The sequence below is a fragment of the Ptychodera flava genome, chromosome 10 (genome assembly GCF_041260155.1).
Source record: "Ptychodera flava strain L36383 chromosome 10, AS_Pfla_20210202, whole genome shotgun sequence".
NCBI classification, from domain to species: Eukaryota; Metazoa; Hemichordata; class Enteropneusta; family Ptychoderidae; genus Ptychodera; species Ptychodera flava.
In genome coordinates, this window is record NC_091937.1 from 10,181,711 (window position 1) to 10,205,650 (window position 23,940).

The 23,940-nt window shown below is 36.7% G+C and overlaps 1 protein-coding gene across 1 annotated transcript; it reads right to left on the minus strand.

Moving 5' to 3' along the window:
• Positions 1-864: 864 nt before the first annotated feature.
• Positions 865-16,321, minus strand: LOC139142992 (C-type lectin lectoxin-Lio1-like). The gene is made up of 8 exons (XM_070713185.1): positions 16,277-16,321; positions 15,215-15,332; positions 6,758-6,761; positions 6,039-6,164; positions 5,822-5,889; positions 2,537-2,766; positions 1,475-1,592; positions 865-953 (listed from the first exon to the last, which is right to left on the minus strand). Exons 1-8 carry the CDS (start codon positions 16,319-16,321, stop codon positions 865-867), a joined length of 798 nt encoding a protein of 265 aa, XP_070569286.1.
• Positions 16,322-23,940: the final 7,619 nt, after the last annotated feature.

Below are 23,940 nucleotides of genomic sequence, written 5' to 3' on the forward strand. Positions count from 1 at the left end.
GCCCTAATGTATCCTTAAAAATGTTTCCAGTTTTGTTTTGTTTTTTTGCTTTTATGGCGACCTTGGGCAGCGGTCGTAAGCCTATTAGTTAATTTGAGTAATTTATCTGCTAAATAAAGATTAATTTCTCCTTACTTAATCTCTGTCTGTCTGCCTGTCTGTCTGTCTCTGTCTCTGTCTGTCTGTCTGTCTGTCTGTCTGTCTGTCTGTCTGTCTGTCTCTCTCTCTCTCTCTCTCTCTCTCTCTCTCTCTCTCTCTCTCTCTCTCTCTCTCTCTCTCTCTCTCTCTGCCTGTAGCGGATTAGATGATTTATCATTCACGTACGGTTTTGGTGACTAGCACACCTTTTGTGTTAGTTTCTGAATGACTTGTATCACCTTCTCGCTATATCATAAACAACGTGGATGGCGTCATTGAAGGACATCCGCCATTTTATTTGGTCTGAGTCCCACAAATGACCCATTGATTTTGAAAAGACATGTACACAAAGACGATATGAATTCATATATAGTGGAAATAACACCAATTCATCAACGTATGGTCTGTTATCGCCATAGTTTTCGCAGTTTCATCTTACTCTATGCTTTGCAATCACGATGGCAACTATTATCTTCACGATCACGCCTTCATATGTGTACGTGTATACCAAGGTCAAAGTGAATTCCCACAATAACAAGCCCCAGACTCTACCCACGACCAAATTCGAGTTCAAGGTTAAAATTGACAGTTGACAGACAACAAAAATAGGTAATCATATCTTTTATTCGATGTAATGATATCGTGGGTTACATTGGAGAAACGCTGCTATATGAACTCCTTGTGTTTCGGTCAACGATAGTTCTTCACATTAGTATAATTATATTATTAGAGACATGGAGTCGGATCCAGCGGAGCCTTACAAACGTAGTGCTTGTTGTCGCCACAATTTTCGTCGTTCCATTGTCCTCTATCACCTGCAATGGAAATCGAATTATCTTCATCAGATCACGTGAAACATAATTCATGCAGTTTTATCGTAAAAAAGGGAATTACACACTGAAGAATCCGCGACGTATATACAGTCGGTTTGACAATGGATTGGCTGTGAATATAATATATGGAACTTTGCAAAAGAGAACTAGAATGTTGATTTGGCAGGACGGCCATTGCCCTTTAAGTGCCAGCAGCTGTAACTTTCGATGCTTTGTTTCACTATTTTTATGTTAATTGTCTACTCAGGTCAAATGCACTTTCTGTTATTGTTTACATTTGAATCTTAGTCAAGACCAGAACTCACTCGTCAACAATAACAGTGCAGTTTACACCGTGTACAGGCTGAGTTTACAACTTGAAACTGAACACTGTGTATCGCAACATGCGATGCGGGGTAGAACAAGAAACTGCCGTTGACATTGCAAACAAAATTAGTGAAAGCATCATACGTTACAGCGCCTAAAGTATGAAACCTTGTCAAAAATTAAAAGTGGAAACTTACTTCCACTGGCAAACATGAGTGTACAGTCTTCACCGCTGATGCCTTTGTTGTTAGGTTCACCTGGAGCCCAGTTTTTATATCCAGTAAGCGAACCGTCTGTCCAGTAAAAATCTCCTTCCTGTAATGGTTATCAGATCACGCTATTGGTTATTTTTAGCTATTGCTATATCATCGTATACGGACAATCAAGTCGAGTAGGAGGAATTCCCTGACATGTAATCGGAGTCCACTTAATTTGCCAAATATTTCTTTGACGGTTAAAAAAACTAATACTGAAAAGTTAAAATTATATATTAATATTTGATAAAACACATCAATTTTGTTGCAACGTTATTTTCAGACTTCTGAAAGCATATCACACTCTTTAGGCGCATTGCTGCAGTGAAACCTTTGAGTATAGTGATGGACCAAAAACAGTACGATAATAGGGAAGTGGTCCTTTAGTGAGAGACATGGTTGTTGGGTTACTTTTCGGGTTGGTGGGTCATATCGGAGGACCAGCAAATTGGGTAATTTCCAATGGGACTGTTTCGCTAAAGTCTACAATAAAACCATATAGAAACATCAAAACAGACAAAACAAAACTCATTATGTTGCCTAAGGTATTATCAATTCTTGTTTTTAGCTACACAGGTACTTCTATCAAATCAGAGTATTAATGAACGGGCGGCCACCGATAACATACGAGGCGGCTGATGTGTAGAAGGTCTTTAACATGTTGAATTGCACGAGGCTACCTGAATACTACTACAATTAAAAGATGTCCGCAAAACGCCAATACAAGTTTGACTGTACTCTCAAATTCAATGCATTTAGAATCGTCGCTCTGCACTATGGTCCTAACAATTTTCAACGCCCATTGAAGACAGGCATATTGCAGAAGTTAGCCGAGGCCAATGCACAGACAACCATTTCTCATGTAATCGCCTCCACATAATATTTCACCAAGTCATCTCGATTTAAATATTGGGTTCTCTGGAAAGCCGGATTATCAAACAAACTTGCCAATAACGAAATAGGAAGGTCAATAGATAGCATAATGACATATGCGTCACTTCATACCTTTGCAAGATCATCATAGCCAATCCAAGCGTCACTGCTTATGAGAGCTACCACATAAGCATTCTCGTCAGACGATTTAATGGAAGCCAAATGGGCACCCAAGGCGGTGGTTCTACAGTTTGCGTCAGCGTTTCCGTAATTTGTCGAGGATGTATAAACTCTGTAGCAATTGCCGTTCCATTCGTTGAAATTATGCGGGCATGTTCCTGTTGTAGCAGCTGCCTGAGGTTCTACGTGGGACAAATACAATTGTGAAAGTAAAATATCTATTATTGATTACACGACATCTAACATGAATGTGAACTAATTACTATGTCTTAAAAGAGAGCTAGAGCGTGAAAGGAACTGTTGCCGCTATTGAGGGTCTATATTGACCCCGACCCCGACCAGCGTTTGCCTTACCACGGATTCAAAACTTCATCAGCTGCTTATCGGTCGAGTTTTCCTCGCAAAAGTTGGCAAAGCATTCAAGCTAGAAACGTCTCTGTAGTAACTCCATGTTACAAACAACAAGAAGCAACACAGATCGCCAGAGAGAAAAATTACGAAGCAAGAAATAAGTAATGTAATGTAATGTAATGTAATGTAATGTAATGTAATGTAATGTAATGTAATGTAATGTGATGTAATGTAATGTAATATTAATGTACTGCAATGTAATAGAAATGTAACATTAATGTAATGTAATATAATGTAATAGTAATGTAATGTAATGTAGTGTAATATAATATTAATGTACTGTAATCTAATATTCATGTAAATGTAATGTAATGTAATACATTAAATGTAATGTAATGTTGTAATGTAATGTGATGTAAATGTAATGTAATGTATAAATGGCGTTTGACTTGCTCATTTTGTATCAAAAGGTTTTCATGTGCTACATTTGATAGTACAACACATATTCATGTATATCATATTGCACTGTCTCGTGTCAAGTTTGAACACAACATTTTAAGGCATGCGTACTGGTAAAATGGCTCTAGAATAACAAGTTGGCGATCATACTAGATTGTTATGCAAAATTTGTCTGGTATTAAATAGTCTATGTGCCAAGTTTGAACAAAATAATGTCTTGGGCGTGATAGGCAACAACAAAAAACATAGAAATAAACAAAAAACAACGAGGTCACCATATTGGATCTCATCATGAAACAGATCGATGTACATATCAGCAAAGCACGTGGTCTTTGTGCAGTGATTGAATGAACATGTTCTGACATATCAGTTTAATTGCTCTTAACGTGAATACGTATTGTACAATTGACCGCCGAGTAACCATATTTGATCATATTGTCATATCTCTATCATTTCCTTATGCTGGTATGAAGCCATTCTCATGTTTCCTCATTTCCAATGCCCGCAACCTTGAACGTGAGAAAAATTCCTCACATTCCCCTCCTTTACCTCCAAATAATAGGACAAAAGACCTGTCGACACATATGCGGCACAAAGATACCAGTATGAAGATTTGATAGCCGGGTATTACACGTTCACACACCCAGTAGCCTATGATCGGAATTCAAGACATTTCTCAACTATCAGCTAAATTATTCAAAAAAGTGTTTAAAAAGAGTGAAAGAAAGACTGGAAGGAGGATTCCGGGAGGCACTACGCTGGCGTGTAGATCTGGGTATAACCCCGTAGTTAGAGTAGTTTTAGTCTTTGACTTAGTTTGTTGTTTAGTTTAGTTAGGGGCATCCTGGTGTCTCTCCCTTAGCAGTAAAATTGCCAACCACCGTATATCTTCGTCTCCGTGTGAGTATATAAGTTTCCCCAGTATTTCCCAGCTTAAGTTCCCGTGTACCTCGAAGCTAAGCCAAGCGAGTAAGATTCCCCGACGACCAAGAGATCTGCCTAGACGTTCCCCACGACCCTCCTTTTTTTTTATTTTGACACTATCACAAACAAATTGACAAGACGATGTATTTTAACAGGTTAATGTACACTGTATTTGGACAAAATCAGTTGACGCATGGAGGACAGGAAAAAAAACCAACTGCGTCTCAAAGATATTCAGGTGGTGTGAATGTAAAACAGAGTCAGGTACGTCCGTTGTTTGCATTATTGTCACGCCAAGTGAGGCATGTATTTTTACTAGTAATGGGTCAAAAAGTAGCAGCCCAGTGGTCATATTTTTGCAAACAATTGATCGAACATATGCTCCCCAATGCATAATGCTTTCGTAAAAAGATTTATGAAAACGGTTTCGGAACGAACGTTAACGCAAGCAAGTACACATGCACGAACACGATCTAACCCCGTGACGCACATATGCATGGACATGACCTCTCTCTCCTCCGCAGTGACTTGGAACTAAAGGGCTTTCTTGTTATAAAGCAAGAAGTCATTTTTATCAAACATTTTGTTGTGCCAATTACAGCAGACCACTGTACCTATAGTATTCGCTGTTTACTCAGATTAATACTCTGCAAGCAACAGCAAAGTTAAGATTTCTTCGGAAATTTACATGGACATTCAAGTAGATTGTATCTTCCTTAGTGTTCCTTACAACCAGATATGCATGTACATAGCAACTAGAACTTAAAAACAGTATTTACCGTCTACCGAGAAAGAAGGATACAAGGCCTAGGCTTGTAGTACACCTCATCTAAAGTCTCGATACGTCAATTTCTAGTACCGTGGTATGCGTTATAATATAGTTTTATGCTGCTACACCCAAAAAAAAGTTATTGAATAAAAGTTTGGTACTGTTAACCGACTGGGTAATTAACAATGCGGAAAACTGATACCTTGTCAAGTTTGAAAGCGCTGTATGCACTACGCAGGTGTCTGTGTCATCTCCCACCGAGACGAGTTACAGCGGATTTGTTTTCAAATTTCCATCGAGAAAATTGATTAGGCATGTAAAAACGACAATTTATTGACAAACAATGAACACACTCTTTTCCCCGAAAGTCCGTGAGTCGACACCCAAAAAATTCTGCTTGATGAGGTCAAACTTATTCCGGTTTTTATGACGAATTTTAGTTTAAACGCTTTCAATAAATCCCAGTACAAAGACCACAATGAACTTTAAAAACTTTTCAAAAATAGATTTAGATGTACCTAAGTTTAATCATATACTTATTTTCGAGTGCAAATGACTGAGTAATGTTAATGTTATATGTTTTCTCTCTACATCGTTATGATAAATCTTAGTACGTCAATAACGTAAACAAGACGAATTGCGTGGGGCGTCTTTCCATAGAATGTGTGAACTTCATTTGGAAAACAATTTGCAACGCCGTTCATTATCAAATAGATATATGTAAAAATTCTTACCACTTTCAGCTGACACCAACTGTATCACGAATAATACAAGGATAGTCCAAAGCATATTGCCACCAATCCTAGAGAAGACAAAATAATCGAGAATACCATACCGAATTTAGCAAAGTTTCTAAGGAATGCAAAACTTCTTCATGGATATCAAAAAATTACTAAAGGCATGCGCAGTTTGACTGATATGTGAATAAAGAAAAATAAACTTTTTCGAAACCTTCCGTATGCTCGAAATATAGGATGACACGTTGCAGTAGTAATATAGCTCAGAGTCTTCAAATTTAACACTACGTGTGGGCATGCACTAATAATATATGTATTCATCGGTGTGAGAACTTCACACCTGAACAACATAAGATATCATCGATCCGACACAAACAGGTTTCGTGCATTATATCTTAGCATTCACTTAAAAATAAATAACATCATTCTTTACCGTATCTCTTCCAATTCGGATAAGGCATTTGGTTTCTGCTATTCGTTGATTTACTCATGGGACTACTGCATATGTGTAGGGTTTGGCTAGTCTAAGAATGTCTTTGTCTTTGCGTCTTAAAAATGAATTCGAGTTTTAAGGTGGGCTGTAAACTTACATCTGTCATTATTTTGACGTAACATGCCATCAGCGAGCCAGAGTTCAGATTGCGCGAGCTGTGCCTCGCTTTTCTACTGTCAATGGCAACTCGACAAAAATAAGCTTGCTGTTATTGTGACAGCTTAATCTTCTCGCGCATGCGCAAAATCCTTCATGTTTAAAGTAACCTCTCAAGTACAGTGACAGAAATATATTCTGAACAAAAAAAACCCCAAACTCATCGACATCATCATAAAATCACACGGCATTAATTTCGTATCATTATTAAGAAATTCAATACTTCTCTGCGAAACAATAGACAAATTAGTGAAAATTAATCGACAGACAGCTAATGAGAGTACTTTCCTGAAATAAAAGAATGTGTCAGGCATTTTATCAATTTTCGCTTAACTCACATATAGACATTGGAAAAGGTCAGAGAGACCTCAATTCTTCTCTGTTATCATGACAGTTCCACTCTCTTTACAGTACATTACAATGAAACTTAAATACTTCAGACTATTAACAACATACACAGGGTCAACATGTCATTGTCAATAACATAGTCCCCTTTTGTTAATGAATTTGGAAACCATTGACGGAAATGATTGTGAAGTGATATTGGTCAACATATATCCGGGGAATGGGATTGAGTTGTATTGATGTAAATGTGCAGTTAATGTCTGATGAATTAGTTAGCTAAATTTAATTTTAGAAATAGTCGGTTTTGTGATTAATTGTTGCAATGTGGATATATGAAGTCTGAGTGTTGGTTTGTGACAAAGTTGGATAAACTTATGAGTGGACAGATGAACACATGGAATATGTTTTTAGATTTGTAAATGTTTCCAAATTCTTGCCCCGGCAATGTATAAAGCTCAGTTTACAAGCAAACGAGTGAAACTTGGCTTGACTTCAAAGTACCGGGCACAAATGGAAATACTGGTCCGTTAATAATATCTGGCAATGTAATGGCTTTATTGAAAATGGATTAGGATTCATAATTAGATTCAGGAAATCTTATCATCAAATTACAAGGAATTTCTCTGCATGACAGGCGGCTAACATGCCTGTTGCTCACTTTTATTCAATAAGATAATCATAAAAATTAAGTAGACTGCATTTTGTAAACTGTATACAATATATTTAAACCCACTTTTTTCGAACTGTCATTGTGAAAGTCAGGAAATAATCATTTCATTGCATAGTTCCAGAGCCGACATTCAGTCTTTTGAACAATTTTCATTCAATTTTTATTCTGGCATTCACATTTTGCCTGGTACAAAGGACAAGTTAGACCTCAAATATTGTAGCTCATTTTTATTCATCAAAATATCATCAACAACAGACATAGCCGTCTAGCAGCCATATTTGATCATATTGCTAAAATAATTTACGTCCAAATGTACGTTACGGTACACTGTCCTTGTGCCAATTTTGAAAGACATTGGTCAAAACCTCATTATTGGCTGTAGACATCAAAACCAGGAAATAAAATGGCCGTCACGTGGCCATATTGGATCGTGTCACATACTATTAAGTGCATATGTATGACAAAGGGAGTAATACTTGTACTAATTTTGAAAGAAATCGCTGCGGGCATCTCTGAGAAATTTGCGTAAACGGACGCACAGACGCACGGACACGACCAAATCTATAAGTCCCCCGGACTTTGTCTGTGGGGACTAACAACCATCAGTGGCCCAAATTATCATATCGTTGGCTTTCCAATGAAGAGACTGACATGCTAAAGTCTGTCAGTGGCGACTTTAAACGTAATTTAGCGATCAAACATTTGTTTAGATTTCCCGAATAAGCTTTGTTCAAATTATTTTGAAATGTTCATCATTTTTAGAATGATTTTGTTATTTTGTAAGCCCTCTCAAATCTATCTATTCCGTCGCATTTGCTTTAAATGACAACTCTGTTCAGCTTTGCTAGAATTATGATTCGACGAAAAGTGAGTAGTGTGAGTGTACTCTTGATGAATAATAATGACCAGTTAATTTGCTGCTTTCGTTAATTTTGATCATATTTAGTGACCCAATAAAATTCATTCATCACTGAGCAATTCTTACAAAGCGGGAGCACAGTGTCCCCGGTGCTTATATCATTATCATCAAAAGTGATTAGAGATAATGCGTGCATATAACATACCTTTCGAGGACAGGCGCCTTTAAAGGGTAAGCGGTCCATAACAGCGATTGTGTGTTTTCGTAAAGGTTTACATATTGCCTTTAGGATCGGCTACAGCTATCGGTAACGGTTTAATTTTTACCGCTGGCGTCGGCTGAGTAGCATTTCAAATGTATGTCAGACCATGACCCTAACATATGATGTGTAGGTTTATGGCTGTAGGTTACTTGGTGCCTATTAGATGACCGCTCGGTTATGTCAACTTACTTGATACTTTATGATTTATGCTAATGATTTTAATGCTTATAAGATTTAAGGGGGAGCTGCATGTTGCCAACATAGCTTTTTCAAAGCAATGTTTCTAATCAAAGATGACAAGGAAACCGCCTGGTATTATATATTTTCAATAAGCAGAAACTCTAAAATTTAGTATGGTAGCAGTACTTTACTCGAAGGATGAAGTGGGTGTATATTTGGGGTAAAAAACCAAAATTTTGGTATTAATGATAAAAATTAATTTAAGTCAAACACTTGACGCTATTTTCTGAAATGTAATATTTCACTTGAAAGAAGATAATATGTAGAAAAGTACTACTATTTTATTTTGCATTTTCCCTCCTCATTTTAAATTGGCATAATGAGGTGAAAGACTTACACTCAAAAAAGGGATTAAAATCATGATTAGTAAAATTAAAATGCCAAAAATATAAGAATTTTATGCCAAACAAAATAGTCGTTTTCTTATATAGCATAAAATGAACATAATGTGAAAATTTCAGAAAATTTGACCCAGCCAGAGTGGAGTTAAATTTTTTGGAAATCTTGAAATTTGGAGAAAAGATAAGCCAGGAAATCGGATGATTTGCATACATTTGCATAAATTAACACTATTTATCACGCAACTTATGACTTCTTGACAAGCTTAAAGGTGAACCCAACCATAATTTTAATCTTGGAATAACAGATTAATTAAAATTGAACGAATATTTGCAAAAAAAGATTTTTCAGCAAAATAAGCCGTATTGGGTGAAGCGCTCCTTAAACCGTCATTATTTATTTTCGGATGTTGTCATGAAAAGCTGCTAAGATTCGAGAACTAGATTTAGGGACAGTCACTTCAGATTGCTCTTCGTGAGCGATAGCTTCATGGGGCGATATTCAAGAAGGGTAAACAAGTTTGAGTTCATGGCCATGATATCAATCATCAATCCTGCACTGGAGATACGGCGAAGAAGATCGTGAGAGTGAGTAAAACAGGTTTTCACAGAGATGGAGAAGGGCAGGCTTTGCTATGTGTCACCAGACCCACGTTCTACAGTTACCAGGAGATGGTATGGAGTCGTTTGTTTGAGAAAGCCAACACCTGAACCGGTATCCGTTCTATATTCGTAGCCAATGCTACAATTCATCTATCATATCACAAGTGGTGACTGTTTCAATGTATTTGTTTAACTGTTTACTCTCAAGGGTTTCAGTTGCACTGCAAACATCCAATGATAAAATGGTAAATTTATGGCATTTATCTAACAACACTCTGTGCACGATGTTTTTTACTACTGTTAACCCTTAATTAATTTGACCTGTACTGTTAGTTGTGGGTAAAAATATATTTCTTTATTTTCAAAGATCGACAATAGTCAGCAAATCACATAAATTTCAGAAAGTCCAAGTAACTGTTGTTAATACTTAGTAAAGTGTGTCACAGTCCAAGAAACAAGCCTATTATGCACTATGTCAATGAATAATCTCATTAGAATTTTTATCAACAAAAACCCAACTTCATTGAAACCTAGAAGAATAATTGAAGTGAGGGCGCACAACTCTTCAAAACTTAAACAAATTTTAGTTCAACTTTAATACTTTAAATTTATAGGTATGATACTCGTTTTTATTCAAGATACATATGTTTTTGTATAAACTGCTCTGGTATTTATCGAACTTGGATAAAAAGGTCTGTTTCACGAAGCCGTAGGTCGACGAAAATACTCTATTAGACTGTTTTGGGCGACTATCAAGCCTGAAGATAAACAAACTTATGCCAGGCTGAGTTCTTATGCTCTATGATTAACACTCCTGTCGGTTACAGACTACTCCGCCATCTTTGTTATGTGTGTTAGAATGTGTGCAAGCGCAGATTATGCTTTCAAGTTGACCGAGTCAACGTCACTTTTTAAAGTAATATATTAAACGAAATATTCTTTAAGACAGAAAAGCAGTTTGCAATATATCGTCATTATTATACTTAAAGTAGAATAACATCGAAGGGATTCAGCTTAACAAATCGACAAAAAAGACAGGAAGAATACGCTAAACATTTTATCATTTACGACATAATGTAAAGACGTGCACGTGCAAGATTCCAGGAGTTTTAAAGAAATCGATTTTAACTCGAGTAGTCAGAGGAATTGTTCAAGATCCTTCGTTTTTTTTTCTGAATTTAACAAAATTATTATCGGAAAATCGACTTCTTCAGTTTGTGGTAACATCGTTAATTTTGTTCATTTTCAGAGAAATGATATTATTTTTCATCATATGTAGGTTTATCTTCTAAGAAACCACTAACTTGATTTCTATGCAAATTTGATTGATAGTTTTCATGAACAGGTCTATCCAAATTTTGATTAAAATAGCACTAATTATTTTGAGGAAAAATATTTTCGAATTCAGTACTGTTTGGTTTGTCTTCAGCACAGGTTAATTCATGTCTTTTTTAAATATTTTCAACATAATGTTTGCAGGCGTTTCAATGCAAATTCCTTGAAATGAAGATGATGAGACGACCATTAGTGTATTTTTGTTGATACGTTTGTCAGAAATCACTCGCTTGATTAGATATTTAGAGCCTTGAATATGAAAGGTAATACCTTTTCTTCGAACGTTTCTCAGGCAAACTTTCAACAATTCTCTTTCAAAATCAAGAATAAAAATCAGGGTTTACTTTGCAAATTTTAATACAAAAGAAATAAATTACCCTTTATTTACCGATATTTGGAATTCAAAATGGCTGTCATCCCTGAGTTATCTCTATGGGGCAAAATAAAATTCCAGATTTTCACAACACCAAGCCGGTGAAAACATGATTTATCCATAAGCGTCAAAATGAGCCCCAACAAGTGATTGGCCAAAATAATATTGTAAAAGTCCGAATATATGTTCCCAAAGCGCCTAAGTTAAGGTTAATAGGGATGATCTTATTCAAAATTTACCGTATTAGTGGTTGGTGATCCTATATTCTATTTTTATTGTAATTTTGTCACTCCGTGTCAATTCATCTGTTCAGAATCTATTTGTTCGTTTGTTTTGAAAACTGGTCTTCAGAACGCTATTTTCAGTATTATCATCTGGCAAATCAAGTGTAACTTTGCATTTGATATTTCTCACGATAACACGTTTGGCCAGAAAATGCCCTAGATAAAGGGACGGAAGATATTCCTTACTGTTTGGTTAAAGCATTGATAAACGCCTACTCAATCATCTTGTGTCCTTTGTTTGCACTTGCTTCACTCAACTGAACATTGCATTGAAACTCCAAATACGATCCATTATTAGCTACAGGCCCTAAAAACACAATTACTTGGAATTTCACACAATCTAATCGTCCGCTTGAAAATGATAAGCAACGTCAACGAGTATATGCGTATATAAAGCTGTTTTGAAGAGCGACTGTCGACTTTAGGGACCGTCTCAGATTGTCGCAGAAGTTCAAGAAACGAAATTCCTTCGTTTAGATCAAAACCCCCTCCCCCTCCCCCTCCCCCTAAACGAAACTTTAAAAGTGCGAAATGTTCATGTCTGCCTGAGCGTACAATGTTGCATTTTGCTACAGCTACTAAAGACGTATTCCCCTTGCCACATTTCAATTAAAGTAATCGATCAGATTTGAGTACTAACGGCATTTTACCGCATAAAAGTTTCACTTTATTTTAATTCCCTTTTTGCATCTCTTGTGCTGTTCTTTGTCTTTGTGAACACGCAATTTGTACTGGTAGGGGCGGTAAATAAGTAAGAAACTTTGACAAGGGGGGGGGGCAGGCATGTTCAACCATATTAAAACGACTACGACCAGGTGCATAACAAGTAAGAATAAAGACATCTAGTGGTTAGAGCAGACGCTTATTAATAGCACATTTAAAAATGATACTTTTTGTCTTTGTATAATTTGATGAATGAAAGTTTTAGGATACAATGTTACTATCGGTAAATTGTGTTTGGGGCACGAACGAGATGGAAGCAGATACAAATTTGTTGGCACGAGTGTGCAGTTTTTCTTTAATTTAAAATAAACACACGAAACTTGTGATCACAAAATAAAAGTGCGAAAGTGAAGTTCACTAATTGACTGGAGGTCAAACCCCCCCCCCCCTAAACGAATGAATTTCGCTTTTTGAACTTCTGCGACAATCTGAGACGGCCCCTTACTACAGTCATCTTACACCAGTGTGGCATCAGTAAGCAGATTTGGACTCTGGCAGACTGCTCTTATGAAACCATAATGACCCTAAGTTGACCTTTCAGACCCCTCTTTCCTTCTCCGGGGATCGAGCCGTACAGTGCCTTATATGTCACTTAGAATTGAGTGGTAGACACAGTGTGTATTCTGGCGAATAAAATAAGTTTCATTTTGACACTAGAAAAGACTCGACTGAGCTTCACCATGTACTGTACAGTGAAAAAGTGACGTCTTTTATGGGGGCATTTGTGATGGATGACCTGTAATTTTAATTTGTAGGTGGTAGTAAACTTTCTCAGTACTTGATTTAAAGTTGTCTCAATGCAACGGAGTGTATCTTGCAGCGATACTTTACCTGACAATGATGCTTAGAAATCCAATATTATTATTTGAAGAATAAAATCGTTGCCATTGATCTTCACGCGGATAATGACATGCGGGTGATTGCATAATGGCATAAAATACTAGTCTGTTACTGTTTACAACGGAGTATTAGTACGAACGTATGTCAGAGATAGCATTTCATACCGTACACAAAGTATTTTGTTTGCGGGACTAATACGTGCGACCGTGCGTGCTAAAAAGAATGAGGACATAAACCACTTTTGTGGAACCCACATTATGAAAATGCAAGACTGCTACGGTCAATCAATTGAAACACTCTATGACTGTTCGCATTAAATACGATGTTGTATGATTAAACACCTTTCCTTATTATCAGTCTATTAGTAGATTCCCATGACATTGCGTAATTATCCGATCCCTTTACTCTTCTTTGGTGGTTTCATGTGCATACAATGAAGTTAATCGACTACCACAGACGCACAACTCGTACACACAGATCACTTTTATTCGACGTAGTCACTGCACATTACAAGATGAACGCTAGGAAATTAAATTGTTGAAGATTATACAGGAGAAAATCACGGCTCTGAAGTTTTCCGTCTTCCATGAAAACAAGCCGCTTGTTCGTTCGATTTGTAAAAATTACTCTTGTGTACCGGCAGAAGATGTACCCAGGGGAACTTTACAAACGTACTGAAGCTGAGTGCTGCAACTTCTATCGTTCCATTTATTCCAATTATCTGTAATGACAATCAAAGTGTCTTAATTATCCGACGTAAAGTGTAATGTCGTTGAGTTCTGCTTCAAGGCTTACAGAACAGAAGCTTCCGAAAGAAACAATTCACAGATCGACGTTTCACTTATCAATCTATTTAGAATGACATTATGAAAGCGGGGTATAGAAGACTGCATGTCAAATAATATTTTTTTATGTTGACCTGTGGCTTGAGTTTGGACTGAAGACAATTTTAAATGCCGCTTAAGGCAGATTAGGCCTCGGAGACAGACTCTTGTGGAGTTAGTACAATTTACTCCCCGTATATTTTTGTGCAAATAATTAAAATTATTATACACATCTACAGAGTTAACACATGGATTGCGGCCATTTTGAATATTAAAAATCGGAAAATATTGAGTAATTTGTTATCCTTGATTTTGAAATGGGATGGTTTAAGTTTGCCGTACGGAATGTTCGCAACCAACTTTTTTTCTTATTTTCATTGAATTGCAGAGTAACATTTGATATTTAAAAAAATGCAAAATAAAAATCATATATCACCAGATTAGTTTCGTTTTTCGCTAGAAGGAGTTAAAATGTTCCACGTTTCACGTTAAGAAAACATAATTCCATTTACTGATAAAGTGACCTCACACATTTATTTTAAGTCAAAATCATTAGAAAATTTTCATTGAAATGTTATCATGGAAACGGACACATGTGTTGAATGTTATTCCTATTCCGTCAATAAAATATATCATACTTCCAACCCGATTACTTTGTAATATAATATATTTGGGCTGACATGTGGCACCTCAAAAACCCCCAATAAAATATAGGGCCATATCCTATTTATCCTATTTATTGAGTTTCGACCCAAAGTTAAATCTCTATCAATATCAAAGCAGAATATTTTCTTCTGCAGAAACGAGTCTTTTTCACTTAAACATAATTATGTTCTAAAGATTTATAAGTTTCCTTTCTGTGAAAAGCTCTGGACTCAATTTGCAATATCGTCACCGGGTTTACAAAAGCAGCTCTAGTGGCAACTTATTTTGGACGCATTTCAATGAAATTAAATATCTTTCTCTCACAGCCAAGTCTGCCTATTTCAAGTTACGGTGGACACACACGGGTCGTAGGGCCCAATACCTCATTTTAAAAACTTACTTCCTGCACCGTACATTGTGGCACAGTCTTCACCACCGGAACCCGTGTTGCTAGGTTCACCAGGAGCCCAGTTTTTAAACGCCGTGAGCGAACCATCTGTCCAGAAAAACTCATCTTCCTGTTGATAATTTACAAAGAGTGTTGTTCGTCAACTATATATGTATACAGTTCAATACACTTCAGTTCATTTTAGTTCGACTAAACAACGTTCTAAACAACGAAACATCCCTCTGAGGATGTCAATCACACTCGACTATACGTGCGCTACCTTAGTAATAGCTGCAGAGACCGGCCAATTGCAAGTAATCATTGTGCACGGAGTACTTCATGAGCAAAGAGCCAAAAGATCGCTTTCAGCTTTTGCGGCCTACACTTTCAACGTCAGAAGTGAATGTCACTAGTGATGCCTGTAGTTAAACGGGAGAATACAAATAATCTGTTTCCCAAATACTTCGTTTCACAGCATTCACGTCCAAGGGCGAACAGTGCGATTGGTGTTGTTAGGCATTTTACTGATGCTGACGGCAGGTTTTACATTTTCCTAATCACAGTTCAGCTCTTATGTGATTAATACTGACGCAGACAATAGAGCGACAGACTGGCAACGGGTATTGTTCATGGTGTGAAGCGGTAACGTAAGCCCTTCATGTACGCCTCGCCTCAGGTAGCTCTCGCCTCTCTTTTCCGAAGAGTGCCGACCATGCACCCTTCGGTAGTTTCCGAATTTTCGCGAATTTTTAAGTGAAAGAATGTTCGGCAAAGTTCATACTGTTGTCGTGTGGCCCTGAGCGGAGTTGGCATGCTGGCGAAAACAGGAAAATTTTGTGCTTCGGGGACGTGAGTTTTAGTACTATAAAATTACCTCTCACATTTTTATGAATATAATGAGTGTGTTTGAACCAAATTTGAAAGTCTTTTATCGATACTGTCTGGTTTTACTCAATGGTTTACGGTCAGTCATATTGTTTTTTACAAGTTGGTCATCGTAGGACGTGTTTATGAAACTGCTGGAGTGTTATGTTTTGATTCGCATGAAACAGTGTTTCTGCCCTGAGAGCTCACAAAGTAAGTTTGGTTGCTACGCGACTGCTGGCAGCACGATGCCATCTCGTCGTACTTTTTCGCATAATCTCATGCAATTATCAACCACAAACAAAGTTTCCAAAAGTCTAACACCTGTGAAGCTCATTTTAATATGAAAAAGCCATAGTTACTGAGACGGCCATGAAACAAAAGGAGTGCTGCGTTGCTAGTCTGTCATCTATTTTTCTGTGATGCTGAACAACTAATTATATATCATTACTGCGTTCTTTCGCCAGGGTTTTGTTAGCTATCTGCCACGATTTAAAAATTAAATTTCCACACTATAATTATTTTGGTGTAATATTTTATATTTCTAGCAGGTAGTAAAATTTAGCCCGTGTAGTTCTTGAGGATTTATTTACTTCCACTGTTTCCGAATCTTTCAAAAGGCAAAGGATGAACTCCTAATAATGACGTAATATCAGGATATGGTCTTTGGTCTTCAATCTCCTACATGGCAGGCGCGTATACATGAATATCACTCATAGGTTTTATTTTCACTGAGGTTATTGTCCAATCTCTCTGTAAAAGTGCCGAACTGTAGCTATAATCAATATGCGGGAGGGTTTTGCCTAAGAGGCTTTGGGCGCTGCGTTCTAAAGGCACGATATCATTTCATAACGCCTCTATCATTTTGACTCCGAGGGCTAATCTTCAGCATCTACTAAACGCCAAATGACCTGGATGTAATTGGTCCCATTTTTATTTGAATACTCTGATGATTAATATTGAAAAAGGTACGTCACTTCTCAACTGTGTTCTCAGCATATCGAACTACAGAGGGCGACATTGCCCGCACTTGAAACAGGCCTGAATACACAGAACGGAAAACTAACTTCCACTATTTGAAATTTCTAGCGAACTCCACACAACTTCTTACCTTCGCCAGATCATCAAAACCAATCCATGTGTCGTCGTTGATCTTTGAGTATATATAGTGTTTTCTTCGCTTGATTGAATAGAAGCCAGATGGCCACCCACAACATTGGTTCGGCAGTTATGGTCCGCGTCGCCGTAATTCACCCAATTTGTAAATACTCTGTAGCAATTGCCATTCCATTCATCGTATAGCATCGGGCATCCTGGTAATCACATGTGTTTTATCATTATTATTGCAATAAATCGAATGTATATATTTTTTTTTGGATGTTATGCATACATACATACATACATACATACATACATACGTACACACATGCATACATACGTACGTACGTACGTACGTATGTATATACATACATATATATATATATATATATATATATATATATATATATATATATATTATATATATATATAATATATATACCTATATGTAAGTTTCAGTCGATCACAGCCACCCGATGAGTGTAGGCCGCTCTGCAGCCTATACGAAACAAATTTGTAGTGGAAATGTAATATTTAGATTATCCTGATCAACTCAATTGTGCATATATATATATATATATATATATATATATATATATATATATATATATATATATATATATATATATATATATATATATATATATATATATATATATATATATATATATATGTATGTATGTATGTATGTATGTATGTATGTATGTATGTATGTATGTATGTATGTGTGTGTGTGTGTGTGAGTGTGTGCGTGTGTTTCAGAAGCTGCATATTTATATTCTGTCTGATGTTCACAATAACTAATAAATTTTATATGTACATACATTATATATATATAATCAAAGAGATTGTGTATACAAAACGGAGATCCTTAATTAAATCTTTAATATATATATATATATATATATATATATATATATATATATATATATATATATATATATATATATATATATATATATATATATATATATATATATATATATATATCATTACGGGAAGGCTCCATTAACTTCGGAATACCCTACTTCCCTATGAGGATCAATTTCACAGACCTGCCTTTCCTACAATGGCACTACAATAGCACCAGCTGGATTAGATAAACATAACAATGGAACATTCACACCTTGGGGATTAAAAGTGTTCTCTTTGTCACCCGAGTTGCTCAGGCAAGGACTCGGGTTTCAGGTACCAGACAAGATAATGCAGTCTTTCCCTAATGTGTGTATATATATATATATATATATATATATATATATATATATTATATATATATAATATATATATATATATATATATATATATATATATATATATATATATATATATATATATATAAGATTTAATTGAGGATCTCCTTTTTGTATACACAATCTCTTTGATGTACATGATGATTGTGAAAAATTACACACTTTTTACAATAACAAAATGGATTCCTGGGGTTAAATTAAACTATGCACCAAATATATAACCATGCAGACTGACGTTAGACAGCTTTACGTGGGAAAAACAAGAAGAATCATTGTCAGTAGCATAGCTGATAAAAATTTGCCTTCATAAACCAGAAAGACTGTCCATCCAGAGCCGACAAACCTGGGCTCACCGTGACATTTTATGACTGGTAATTACAGGTACACTTGGTAGATATAACATCACTGGTTGTCACTTATAAAGAAACACGTCTCTTACGTTGCAACAACCGGTCGGACTAATGTTTCAACATCAAATGTTAAAAAACTACATGTAGGACTCGAAAACTCTTTTCGTCATTTGCAGGAAAATCCATGACGACGACATTGATCAAAGCGAGGTCAATTCAATTATACATGCACGATACAGACATTTGGAGACACTACTAAATTTGAATAAGCACACTGAAAAGATCTCGTCTTGAAACTGTACCGAATATAGCGAACTTAGATTGACACGGCTTATAAATAAGTAAACAACCCACCTTGTCCTTGCACACACTGTATGACGCCGAGCATAGCTAAAATTATACCAATCATTTTTCAGCCTTGTAGAGAAGACGAAAATAATTGAGTATTAAGATGATAACCAGGATTCGATTTTGAGGCATTCTTTATCATTATTAAATCTAGTCCAAGCGTATTCCATTGAAATAACAATGAGAAAAGATGATAAATAAAGAAGGTATTTATGACTTTGTAACTTACCGTTGGCTTTTGATATATGGTGCCTTTAGTGAAAAAATGGATGTTAACAGTCTGTTCATTAACGACACTGGATGTGAACAAGGAGTACACACAACATTTTATATGTAATCATCAGACTGAGAACAAAACACCTGAATTTTTTATGACACACTAAAACTGTATTTCAATATATACACTTCATGTATCTACACGACCTTGCCATATTCGAATGTCAACGTGTCCTCGTTTTCGTTTTATAGGTCCAATTCGGTATACAGTGAAAGATCTTCAATAGCCACGGCAGGTCATGCTCCAATGACAAACTAAACATTGATGTTTCAACCTACTTTCGGGAAATGTACAAGAACGTGCAATTAGCACACAATCAAAGCTTATATCTACTCGCTGTAGACACGCACGATTCTGTAAACTTGGTCTTTACTAGTAACGACGTATACCAAGTACTTTTTCGCAAAAGCACGACAGATACCAGTTTTCAGGTCACAGACTTCTGAGCCGAATATCAACTTTAATTTAATTACTGTGAGTCTCCTGATAAGCGATATATAATCTGTTGCTGATGTACATGTAGACATGATACAAAAAAGACACCTGGAGCCAATCGAATAGGAATAAATGAGGTTTGTAAATAAATGACAGAAATCGCTAGACAGGCTCTGGCACTGTGCTGGCGACATCCCATGAGTCATCCCAATATGTACCCTCCGAGAATCCTCACTGGACTTACATGTCTCCCATGTGTAGACAAATTTGTAGATTTGTTTTGGATAGACTTAAACTTTTACTCGATTCCCGTTTTTAGTTATTTGAAAAAATATGCTTGAATGAGTGTCATGAAATTTGTAAATTGTTTTGATAATTGTATCCTCAACCGTGGGAGGGGGTGGCCTAGTCGCACCTGTTTTGTTAGACTAAAACTGTTATTTTTCCAGTGGATATGACGAAATGAATTTAAATGTCAGCTTTTCTAAGAGTGTGGCCACTTAATTACTTGTTCCAAAAATATAACAGGTAATTACATGTACGCTGGGTAGATAGCACAACACTGGTTGTCAAGTACAAAGTAACAACGTCTCTTACTTTGCAACAACCGGTCGGACTAATATAATGTTTCAACATCGAATGTTAAAACTAAAGGTGGACTCGAAAACATTTTGCGTCATTTGCAGGATAATCCATGATGACGACATCGATCAATGCGAGGTCATGTTAATCATACGTAAACGATACACGCAGTTCTCAACCCTATTACATTAGAAATCCTTCAAAAAGAGATCATCCGTTGAGTAATGTCTTACCTCTGACAATTACAAAGAAAGCAGTGTTTGCTCATATGACTCCCACATGCGAACCGGTACCCGCGTTTTCATACGGCGCGTTCACTTGTTTTCATGTCACAAACTTTGCTACTTTGTACGATCATCGACTTTGTTAAGTTTCATCTGATTGGCTAAATGACCGATACGTGCAGCCTCTCAGCCAATTACACTGTATGTTCCATAATGCGACAAAATGTGTGCCCCCATATGTTTTATTTGTATACTTTCGAGCAGACTCTGTTCTTGCGTCTCGTCATTCTCTAGATACATTTAGCTATTAGACTAATATGTAAAAGTTGATAATATGCTAGTTGTAGTCAGTGTGTATTAGTTAATATTGGGGGGGGGGGGACAAAAGTACGTCTTTCTCCCCCTTCCCAACTTCAGCGTTGGGGGCAACTGCCCCGCCCCATTTCCTACGCCTGTGATTTATGACTCAGCAACTTACCGTTGGCTTTTGATATGTGGTGCCTCAGAGATAAAAATGGATGTTACAGTCTGTTATTAACGACACTGGATGTGAACGCGGTTTACGCACACCAGTTTATAGGTATTCGTCAGAGTGAGAACGAAACACCTGAATTTTTTATGACACACTAAATTTTATCTCAGATAAATATGTACTTGATTTGTCTCCAGCCTTGCCATAATCGAATGACAACGTGTCCCCGTTTTCGTTTTAGAAGTCAAATTTGGTATACAGTGAAAGATCTTTAATTGCCACGGCAAGCATGCTTCAGTGACACACTAAAGAGTTGATGTTTCAACATACTTTTGGGAAAAGAACAAGAAAGTGCAATCAGCACACAATCAAAGCTTATATCTACTGGCTCTTTAAACACACACAATTCTTAGTCTTAGTCTTTACTAAACGATATATACGAAGAATTTTTTCCACAAAAGTAAGACAGATACCAGTTTTCAGATGTAAATTTGCTCTCTCAAACAAACTTCTTCTGGACCACACTATCAAATTTAATGTAATTACTGTTGGTCTTCTGATAAACGACGATTAATCAATTGCTGGTGTACGTGTATATATACGACACAAAAAAGAAACACGTGAGCCAATCGATTAATAGGAGTAAATGAGGTTTGTAAATAAGTGACAAAGAAATCGCGGGACAGATTTCACATGATTCAACCATTTTTGTACCTTCCGAGATTCGTCACTAGATTTACAGGTCTCCAATGAGTTGAAAAAATGTGGCGGTCACTCAAATGATTAGCGACAGCATTCCCAACTTTTACTTTTTACAGTTATTCATATACTGTATCACTTCGTACAAAGGCAATTTTTGGACCAATCCTGAAGCATGCTAGCAAGGTACGCTTACCCATTCCGGACACCTGGTACCACCACTAACTATTCGTGGTTGAAGGTGGCCCTACTTAACTTTGTAAATCACGAACATCCCACAGTACTGAAGATTTCCCATAATTCATCATGATTTGTACACACGGAAACTCCTCAGTGAAATCTACTGTGTCTCCCATGTGTAGACAAATTCAGAGACTAGGTTTTTACATTCTGAAATCGTACTTTTGAGGACACTATTCTTTTCAACACCCATTTTAAATGATTTAATGAAGTATGATTGTTTTAGAGAGGATATAGCATTTTTGTATAATTTTCCACTCATTGTGTCTTCAGCCATACAGAATAATGTAATGAAAAGTAGGGAGACTAGTTGCACCTGTTTTATGAAACAAAAGGATATTGATTTTTTCCAAACAGAAAGACAAAAGAAATTTGCATGTTAAGTTTTCTCAGAGAATGACCCCTTCAGTTTGTCATAACTTGCTGCCGAAAAGTATGGTATTTTTAGGGGATTAGGGGTGACGTCAACTTTACGCTCCTCAACGGTTACGACTTCTACAAAATGTGGGTCAAAGTGTCAAAGGTCGCGATCGTTCTAGAGGTAAAAACGGAATAATTGAACATTTATCCTACGTACATGAGATGAAAAGAGGGATGTCAAAATTGCAGGTGTGAATACTCCTTCAACAAGAGTGGGTTGGGGTGGGGCTGGGGGCTTAAAAGTATTCACTTCTCAATCCTTTTGGCAGTGCACGTGCTATAATTTCTTAAAAGGTCGAAGAAAGAGTATCTCTTACACAGACACTGCTACTACATAATCGGGAGCTATTTTATTCAGCAGGATACCTTGGTGTTTTATGACAACGAATTGGACGACAGAACATGACTTGAGTTTGTAAAGTACCGTGGTAACAGATTACTCTGCGTATTCTTGGAAGACTAGCAGTTGGGAACTATTACTGAGTATGATGATCCGATAAGAACGGCTAAAAGCTGGTCGCCAAGAAACAGGCACAAGTTTTACACCTTAAAAAGATTTTAGTTTGGTAATCTTTCTGCTGTCACAGGAGATAGGCAATCACACTTAGGTAGTGATAATATCTCCGGAAAGAAAACTGAGGATTTCCATGAAAAGGGCCTAGATTCATCTTTCGAAGGACACGTGTCATAAAGTTATGAATCAAAAATCTAATTCAGGAGTTTTAGCCTGCAACTGCACGCAGTAAAAGGTCAGATACTCAGCTTTCTGACAACATATGGTGTGCAGGGGTTTCCCGGCCATCTTAAAAGCGTAATTATGTTTTGAAAAACGTGCTACGTGACACTGCAGTTTGACTTTTCAAAATTATTGTTTCAGCATAGAAAATGGCCCAACAGCTTCAAATGTATATACCTAGATACTTTGTTCCAAAGATATGATTTTTACGTCCTTTTTCCTAAATAAATTTTTTTTCAACAGGCGTCGCCTTGGCAACGACCATATTTAGGCATGATCATGACCTGAGATGACCTATATTGTGATCGCAGTCAACTGGCCAACTTCAAATACATATACCTAGACACCTATATTGTATTTTTATGTTGTTTAGTTAAAAATATATGGCGTTTTCTGAAAACGCCATATATTTACCACTGCATTGCCATGGCAACAGGGCTGATGGTCATATCCACCACCAGATTAATGGCAAATAAGCAGATAATGATAGCTGAATGTCCTAACTGACTGAAAATCATAGTGACAGAAAATGCCTAAGGGGGACTGGGGGCTGTGGTGGCCCGTGATGAATGGAAACAAAGCAGCTGTAATGAGTCACTGGTCAGTTCACATATCTGATGTGCCAAAGAACTTCAATGACATATATATGAGTATTCACTAGCTGCAGATTTGATTGTATATATGTTAATGTGGATTTCTTTTTATGCGATGATCGGTTGTTATGGAAATATTTCATTCAGGCT